Source organism: Nipponia nippon, unplaced genomic scaffold (assembly GCF_047370975.1).
Source record: "Nipponia nippon isolate SJK-2023a ecotype South Korea unplaced genomic scaffold, ASM4737097v1 scaffold_32, whole genome shotgun sequence".
NCBI lineage: Eukaryota > Metazoa > Chordata > Aves > Pelecaniformes > Threskiornithidae > Nipponia > Nipponia nippon.
In genome coordinates, this window is record NW_028262350.1 from 748,656 (window position 1) to 757,964 (window position 9,309).

Consider the following 9,309-nt stretch of genomic DNA (forward strand, 5'->3'; position numbering starts at 1 on the left):
TTTTCAGCTCAGAAAATAGCATCCCAGTTCTGAATACAGAGGATCCAAACTCAGTTCCACCCTGGCGGGGAAGGGTTCATCCTGAAAGCATCCTTGAGAGGTCTTTTTTTTTTTTTCCTGTGCTTCATTAACAGTGCAAAAATCAATTGACTGGGGGGGGCTGCAGCCCAGACCACATCTGCTGTGCTGCAGGAAGCACTGTGAGCCGGCAAGCAGCTACAGGACGTGGAAGAAAGATTTTGTAGTTAAGGGATCTGAATGTCTATGGGATTTGGAGTCTTTTCTTGCCTCTGTTCGGCTGTGCTCCTAGCTTGTGGACAAGAAGTTTCAAGCCAGAGGCAAAATATAGCTTCTGAGTTTTACTGTCATAGATTTTTGGTGTTATTTCTCCTGGTGGGTAACACAGATAAATGCTAGGACAGTTAATAGAGGGGATTGTTTAAGTACTCAGAGAAGCTACATCAAAACAAATGCAATGTTTTACGTGCTGTAAATGTGGTTCTCTGTAGTAGGCCTACACTGACTGATGGCTTTTGGAAATACTCTCTATTCAGACATTACATGGAAAGAAATGAACAGAAACGGAGCTTTGATAGGTCCGTACGATTCTGAAGGCATTTAAATAGAGGTGGGAATAGGTAGCAATGGTGATGACCAGCACTCAATTTTCCTCTGCCCTCCTGTTCTGCTCTTCAGCTGTGCTCCGCTCTGCCCCAGGCTGTGATCTCACTTTGGACAAGGTCGCTATTGGTGAGTACCACCACAAGGTGGTATTCCTGTCTGACAAAAATAATACCCAGTTAAATACTTTGGTTCCTGGTCATCCTTCTCGACTTGCTCAGTTTAAAAAAATAAAACAAAAAACAGAACAAAACAAACTGAAAAACCAAAACACCATGTTAAACACTGAAAAACCCCACGCCATGCTATTCCTTTGAGGGCCATTACAAGATCACGTGTCAGTATTTCCACAGAAAAGAAAAAATGGCAGTATTGTAAGGCCTGAAAGCAGAGCTTGAGATCACTGTACACAATTTCAAGTATAACTTAATCATGGTAGTCTAGCCTGTTCTTTGAAGGAGAAAAAAACCCAACCCAACCAACCCAAGTCTGTAAGGAAGGTGGTTCCACAGCTTTCCAAGCCGGTGTCTGTCTGTTCATCAGAATCCTTTTTATTTGGTGGGCAATCCTGCTGCCCCGTGAAGCTGTGTATCCCTTGCGGGTGAATAGATGTCACCTGTAGCCCTAAGCCAAAAATAGACTTACTCGTACGTGAGAAAAATTCTGCTTGGAAAACCGCTTGCAATGGCTGAGTGTTTGGGTTTCCTGTATTTGTGAGACCATCGTTAACGGCTTTGAGGAAAGGAGGCGGTTGTGAATGAAAGATAATCAGCGCTGATGATGATGATGATTATAGGGAAAAAGGAATCGGCACATCTGAGAAAAATTATGTGACAACAGTCTATATTAAAGAATGATATCCTGACTGGCTGTGGAGAAAAAAAGTCTTGTAAAAAGAAAATAGTGTGTTGCATCCCTCCATACAACAGGGTCATTTCTGCGATGGGAGGATGCATAAGGTGTGGGCTGGAGGAAAGGAGGAGGGGGAGCAGGCAGTGAGGGCGCACAGTTGTATGCAACACAGCGCGCCATCGCTTCGAGAGATTCTTCGGAGTATTTGGAAAGGAGGGCTCTTCCGAGAATGCTAATCTATAATTTTTGGGCAGAGAGAAAGGGTAGGAGAGAAAGCATGTCACAATATATTTCAGATGCTATTATTTTAGGAAAGGACCGCTGTACAGAGCAGGTAGGCTAAAGCTCGTGAAACTCCGTCCCGCTGGTGCATCTGCTGCGTGCGTCTCTGTGTATGCGTAAGGCTGAAGAGGTGAAATGTCCTCAGGTCAATGCTGCTGTTTAAATCTATTCTTTATCATCAAGGTCACTCCAAGGGGGAATACACCTCCACGTTAAATTTGGTGACCTGCTTTCCGTGCCAGGTCAGGGGAATTGTCGGAACGGAATGCAAGCCTTAGGTAATGAGTCTTACAGTAGGAGGGAAAAGTCAGGCAGTGAATCACTTTTGAATCTCCTCTACACGGCATATTTTCATGAGGATGTACGCAACAAACATTGCAGTGACACTCATGGGTGTCCCTCTACTGCTCTAAGCAAACATTTTGCTTTCAGTAGCTAGGATGAGCTCAATGCAGTATCTAACCTTACTAAAAGCTGAGATGCTTTCCAATTGATGTATTTAGCCTGACATCGTTTGCAAGTAACTTGAAAGCGTTTGTGGTCTTGAGACAAAAAAATGATGGAACTATCAATCACCACTATCTTATTTTTGCAAGGAAGAAGAATACCGTAGGTGAGATTTAAAGACACGTGAATACATCTTGGGCGCAGGTGCCCTAGACGTAAGGTCATCAGTTCTCTCTGTGTCGGTTGCATCACAAATGGAAATCAGTCCGGTCGTGTTCTTGTGTTTAAAATAAGCAAATGTCCTATATTCAACACTTGCGCAGAATGACAGCAGAAGTAGTAGCATGCAGTGAATTTAAAGCACGTGCAAATGCTTTCTTTTTTTTAAGTGATAAAAATGTGAGAAAGAGCACATCAAAAAGCATGCTGTACAACGTCCTGGCTGTTTACCCTAACTAACATATTCCAAGTAGCCTATTTTTTAAGGAAAACTAAACAAAACAACTTCTCGTTTTGAAAAGAAGCTCTTTCCTGTTTTTTCCAGTACATTTGTGAAACAAAAGGTAGAGCTCCTCGTTTTGTAAAGGAAAAAAAAACCCACACACTCCCCCCCCCAGTCATTTGCCTGCAGAGTCTGAAAAGCCCAGCTCCGGAGCTACAGTTCTAGATTTGCTTACTTTACACCGGGGGCGGGAGGGAAGGGCAAGAGCAACAGTAAAAATAAAAAGTCTGAAAAACCTTTGGAAAAGACAATAGCCAAAGCTTCAAATATGGAGGTAGAAGCAGGTTCTAATTACAACATTGTTAGAAAAAACTGCAGAAAGACACGTCAGGTTGCCATTCATCCCGGTCCTGTCAATCACCACTGTTGCCAGGCACAAAACTGAGGCGCATATGAGAAGTTTTTACATAGAAGTTGTAGAATATTGTCACTAACCCACCCCCACACACCCATTTTATTTCACACTGACAAAAGCTGAGATGAATGAGTTGTTGTCTGGCCCTTCCCACTTTGTATAGTCATTGGCTGGCTTGGTTCTAAAAAGGATTTAAAAAAGGGGAATAATGTGCCTTTGCCTGGGATCCGAGACTGTCAGGGTGCTGAAAAGCTAATCTGTGAGCTGCCACCATGCAGATCTCTTGGGCTGTGTGCTCTGTCTGTCTCTTAATACAAATTGCATTTCGATCTGTGGAAGGGTGGCAAATGTTTAAAAATGATGCTACGGAAATCATTCCCGAGATCACCGAGAATACAGAAACACCGATGGAGCAGACTTTCAGCAACAACAACACAATGAATCAGGCAAAGCACGGAGGAAGACACATACAACAAGCTCCAGACCCTAACGGTAAGAAAAATAACATCCTTATTACTGCTTTGGACCCCAACAGACAGTTTATAAAATAATGCTTGTTATCATATATGTTTGTTTATGAAAACCTTTAGGTGTGGACCTAATGCTGTAAGTGACAGGGAGTTACATCTACTGTTGAAGAAATATCAGTGTAAACGTTAGAGGGGATAAACTGGAGTTTACTGATGAAAAATGTGGTCTATCTATGGAACAATCCTTAGGTACTACAGTATGCATTCCTGTTCTGCCCAGCTGCTCCCCGCAGACACAACTCCAATACATAAAACCTGTAGAAGATATTACTTAGATCTCTCTGGGTTTGTGCTTGCAGGCACTGTGAGGAACTATCACCAGTCATCTTTCCCTCTTTGATGTTAGGATGGGGCAGTGGGTTGACAGTGGAGATACTCATATAAATTCTTAATATTTAGAAAGAGTCACACTCGTGATGTCTAAGCTGATAGAGCAAAAATGGCACATGGAGGTGGCATTCAGGCATAGAGAGAAGCGTGCTGCTCACTGCCCGTTGCCAACAGCCAGATTTTCAGCCAGATTCCAGCAGCCAAAAAAGCTGTCACGACCAGTTCAAGCGCTCCCAAGGGGAATTCCTGCCCGGATGAACTGGAGGGGGCTCTGTTTCGCAGAGGTGTGCCATCTTGGAGTCCGTTTGGCTGCTTAACAGCACTGACGTACTTCATAATGCGTCGTCACTGCATTTGGCCAAACGTGGAACATCAGCAATGGTGCAGAGCACAGGCTTTGGGAGGAGAGGAGGAAGATGGGGAGGTGGCACCAAACAGAGAAAGGTCGTTTTAAAGAAGCGTCCTACTGGCAAATAGGGTGAAGCTGGTCCTCCGGACTGACGCATTTGGCTACCAAATGCATGTAGCAACAAGTCAAACTTACAGTTTCCACTATCGTGCGTTGCAGATCTGAGCTAGCCTTCATTTTCTGGGGACAACTGGAAGCGAATTGTGTTTTTCTGCTGCAGCTGCCAGTTAAGGTGTTTAGAACCATAGCATTAACAGTATTTTAAAAGAAAAAAAAGTAATGTTTTTGAGAGTGCGACTTTATGAGGGTCTTAAATCCCTAAAAGGGGGAGCACACTGCTGCTCACGGGCAGCCCCACCAGCCAGCAGGTCAAGGCAGGTTGGTTTTGTTGTTACCTCTGAATACCTTCATTTTTTAGCCTCTCGCTACTCTGACATCAACTGGGGGGAAGCTGTCCCACTGATATGTGCGTATTTTTTGAAGCAGAAAGCACATTTACTTAAAGAGAGAGTGAAGGAGCCCGGACAGTTATTCAAGATATAAAATGGACACTTATTTTAACATCTTAAACACAAGGAATCAAAATGATGATCCAAAGTGGCCAGACCTTCCTGGGACACAACGTTGCACCAGACCATGAATAATTTTGCAGTATGTGGAACCTGTACACGTGCAGGACAGGACATATATGCACAGAAAATAAGCCTATATAGCTGAGGCTAATGCCCGTATGTTTAACTGTATCTGCCTATGTGCTATGGAGGTACAATGCGCCTGATTCAGAGCATTATTTTTTACGTAGACAGACATAATTTTCTTAAATGCTTAGGGAACTTGGGAGGATTAGACTAAGTGCACGTGGAGTTCAGCTGTCAGCATTTTTGTCACAGTGTTATGATAAGGATTGTTTCATTTCATCAATGCACTCCTTAAAACTTCTAAAAAAATTAAATCTTGCTAGCTGTACTTTGATAAATATAAACCTGAGCGCTAAAAATCACGTTTCTGTACTTCACAGGAAAAACAAAAATTGAAAGGTCTGTACAAATGGTGTTCTGTCACTAACGACTCGGGGCAGAATTCTCTTTTGATGTACTAAGGGGAAGCACGTTGTGCGCAGCCGGGAGAACGGCCCTAGAGACACGGCCTCCTGTTTGTAAGCTGACCTTTGAGGATTTCCACCACCAGTAGCATTCCTGAGTTAAGACTGTCCTTTTGACTAAGAGAAGAACATTAGCAGGTGTTTATCTAGATGAAGTTCTTTGATAAACAGCTTCAAAAATCAAATTCCGTGTCTTCCAAACAAGCCAATTAGCCAAGCACGTCACTTGGCAAAAGAGACACCTTTGGAAAAAGTCTGTTCCTGTAATTGGAAAGTTTTTCTAAATCCTTAATGCTAAAAGAAGTCTTGTGTTTCCTGATGTTTCATTTGCCTATAGGTAGCCATTGAGAAAAAGGGGGGAAAAAAACCACTGTAAGGTTCCTACTCAGCCAGTAGATGCCTCCAGCTGTCTGAAGGAAATCCTGTGGGACGTGTGGGATTATCGCAGAGAGCAGCAATGCCTGACGAGTGGGGATTCCTTAGCACTGCTGTTACCTGCTCACTGCCCTAACCTGGGACACATTGTGCTAGTTAAAAATCACTTAAGGAACACTTTCTGTGTTGCAAAGGAATTTAAATCTGGAGTCAACCTCTGAAGTCAGTAGACTTAAACGAGAGCAACGGGGGAAGGTTTTGCCCGCAGGTAAATGAAGCCAGGAGAATCCCATCAAAATTTCCCATGAAGTGTCTGCTGCTGCTGGGTTACACTTCAGAACCCCCCCTGCACAACCCTGACATGGGATGTACCTAGGGGCAAGAGAAGGATTTTATTCATCAATTTGTACATTGTTATTCAACGGGCTCATAACTCAGAGTAGAGTAGCCAAATATTCAGAAGCTGCAGGAGTGAGCCTTTGGCGATACTCTTCCCAAAACCTGCCATTCACGATGGCCAGCTTGTATCAAGTTCAGAGCTAGATACCTGCTACAGAAGCAAAGAAGCGCTTTCTCAAGGATGGGGAAGAAAGCAGTCGGTAATTAATGTGTTTCTTGTTTGCAGATGCTTCAGACTTCAGCTGCAGAGAAATGCGGACCACCCGCTACGTCACCGAGGGGCCTTGCCGCAGCATCAAGCCCGTCAAGGAACTGGTCTGCTCGGGTCAGTGCGTCCCCTCGCACCTCCTCCCCAACTCCATCGGCAGAGGGAAGTGGTGGCGTCAGAACGCCCTGGATTATCGCTGCATTCCTGCTCACGCTCGCACGCAGCGCATCCAGATGGCTTGTCCCGAGGAAGAGACTCGGACTTACAAATTCCGAGCTGTCACGTCCTGCAAATGCAAGCGCTACACTCGCTACCACAACCAGTCTGAGCTGAAGGACTTTGGAAAGGAAACTGCCCGGCCTCAGAAGAACAAGAAGCCCCGTCTCTCCAGAGCCAGGAGCAGCAAATCTAACCATGAGTTAGAAAACGCTTACTAGAAGGTGGCTCTGAGTGACACAGCCTAGCAGCTCTGGATATTTTACAAAACATCAGATGGCACTCACAGGCCACAGCATGACGTTCTGACTGCAGTAGGTTCCAATTCCTTCTGCTAAGCTGGGTCAAAGGCTCACATAGTCAAAAATCTGTCAGATTATAGCAGTTATGGTCTGATAAGACAATGAGAGAAACCGAGCTGGAGGTAGCAACACCTAAATTCAGTCTGAGGGGAGAGGTGCACCTTGGGGAGTCATGTGAGGTCGTGTGGCTTGTACAAGTAGGAAGGCAGAGGAAAGTGAAGCTGTTATGGTGACAATCACACTTTGTTAGAAGTCATTCTACTCACTTTATGTGAAAAGAACACCGAGATCCCTTTCCCACTTTTCTAAGTGCCGTGATGCAGGACAGGCGTGTGATCAGGGACGCACCGGGAGCGTCAGCACTCTCAGAAGGAGTGGTAGAAAGTTAGGGACAGCAGGGACTTCAGCAGTTGTGGTGACTGAAGTCAAATTGCTGGGAAATTAACACCCTGTCAGATGTCCTCACGCCCCAGTTGTTTCCTCTAAAACACAAAAATCAGGATATGACACTAGCGTTCTCAAAACAAAAGTAAAAGTGTGACAAATCTGTTTCATACTTTTAATTAAAAGCCTGTAGGATCAACAGATTCAAAACAGATTTGACAACTAAAGCCATATTTGGTTTAGGGACAATGATTTGGTTTAGGAACAATTAAACAAATTCTACTAAGTGGAGCAGATTTATGAAATGGATGCTCCTCTCAAACCAGATAACCTCACTGATGTTTGTCCTGTAAACAGCTAACGATATACATCATTTAACATAAAAGATACTGATTATTCCTTATTTCCTAGAACACAGTTGACTTTAGTATCAGCTTAGATACCTCAGTTTACATTTTCTATTCGGTAGAGTTTGGATTATCTGGCCGCACGCTTCGTAGTGCTAAGACCGTGCAAGCCAAGTTCTGGGAGTAAGGTGCTGGTTCGGCATTAAAAGTGAGCCTCTGCTAATTATAAAGTCATGAATTCCTCTAGAAAAGTCTTTGGTATGTGCAACTTTGGTAAGTCCTTAGTTTGACAGCAACTTTCCTTTACTTAGCTTCTCAACGTTCAGACTAATGTTTGTGGTTTTACGTTAAAGAATATTATTAGAAAGTGAATCGTCACATGCTGTATATATCCTGTAGAAGCGCTAAGCCCGGTATCGGATGAACACAGTTTGGGATGAAGCCAGTTCCTCACTGTTCTTATTTTCTATGTAGAGTTTATGCTGAAATCATATAAACTATGGAAATTTGCGATGTTGATAGATTTTGCAATTATTTTGTGTGGGACCAGAACCTAGAGAGAAAAGGTATTGTTTCAGAGAGTGAATTACATATTTATTTTTTTCTCAGAAATTATTTATGCTATGTTTTTCCTTGTAGAGAATGAGAAGTAATACTGCTTTAAAAATATTAGTCTGTTATTTTTAATTTTAAATACATTGTTAATAAAGTAGAAACAATGATTAATTATAGGAAGACTCATTGATTTTCAGCTGTAGTATAAAGCTGCTTTGCTGCAAAGCCAGTGAATTACAGAACAGCCAGGGTGTTGACTCCAGTTTCTGTGGGAGAGAGTGTCTGAGTCCTTAATTCTCAATCAATAACCCACACGTCTCTAAAGAAACTCCATCCTGGAACGTCTTGCTCCAATGCATGACATTTCTCATGGGAAAGGTCTCCCTGGGCAGATGTGGAGCTCAGACCTATTTCAATATTCTCATTTCTGCTTCCCATGGGGAAGAAAAACTCAGCCGATTTCGGTTTCCCTCCTACTCCAGTGACATTTCCTGATTCCTATGTTCACAACCTGATAAAGCCACCAAAGAAAACAAGAGGTCTGGGAACTGTCCATCAAGATTTCTTGACTGAAATCTGATTGCTTCAGATTTCTCTCATTGAAAAAAAAAGCAGCGTGGAATCCCCTTGCGCGTGCTGCCAAGCAACAGTTAAACCTTTTAACAATTTGATGTCGTAGACCTATACCCATTTTCATGTATAAGGCATGTTCTTTAAGAAACAAAGACATTTTCCAGTGAAGTCAGGGAAAACTGAGCTTGGCCTGCTCATAGCATGCAGATCTTTCAATACAGCTGTAAAGATGAACAGCTTTTTCAAGACAGCCAGTAGAGAAGGTGTCCTTTCACTGCTATTGTTTGATACCTCCTATAAAAACCTAATACAAGCAGTTGTCATACCTGTGACAATGTTTTCCAGGCTTATCTTTGACTTCATGGCACTTGGGGCTTAATTTTCGGAAATCAGCATGAACACCTGCAAGTGCTTCTTAAGTAAGAAAAGCACTTCGGTTCCTCTGAAAAGCCCTTCCACAGTCTCACTGGCATCTAAAGTTACTGCACGATTGTTCTTTAAATGTTGGCTGTGCTAAGCC

At 43.2% G+C, this 9,309-nt stretch overlaps 1 protein-coding gene across 2 annotated transcripts; it reads left to right on the top strand.

Annotated features, from left to right (window-relative positions):
• The first annotated feature begins 326 nt into the window (after window positions 1–326).
• Window positions 327–8,230, top strand: SOST (sclerostin). Of its 2 annotated transcripts, XM_087769958.1 has the most exons (3): window positions 327–750; window positions 3,399–3,551; window positions 6,431–8,230. In XM_087769958.1, exons 1-3 carry the CDS (start codon window positions 645–647, stop codon window positions 6,847–6,849), a joined length of 678 nt encoding a protein of 225 aa, XP_087626084.1. In that variant the 5' UTR covers window positions 327–644; the 3' UTR covers window positions 6,850–8,230. The 2 variants fall into 2 exon arrangements, with proteins under 2 accessions (XP_087626084.1, XP_087626085.1); XM_087769959.1 differs by lacking the exon at window positions 327–750 and having other exon boundaries at window positions 2,967–3,551.
• The last annotated feature ends 1,079 nt before the right edge of the window (window positions 8,231–9,309 follow it).

What these genes read in the sequence shown, in the direction of transcription:
- SOST (XM_087769958.1), top strand. Translation starts at nt 645, where the DNA reads ATGGTGATGACCAGCACTCAATTTTCCTCTGCCCTCCTGTTCTGCTCT. An exon ending in TTTGGACAAGGTCGCTATTG is followed by an intron (nt 751 to 3,398) that starts GTGAGTACCACC and finishes GATCTGTGGAAG; the next exon opens with GGTGGCAAATGTTTAAAAAT. An exon ending in ACAAGCTCCAGACCCTAACG is followed by an intron (nt 3,552 to 6,430) that starts GTAAGAAAAATA and finishes TCTTGTTTGCAG; the next exon opens with ATGCTTCAGACTTCAGCTGC.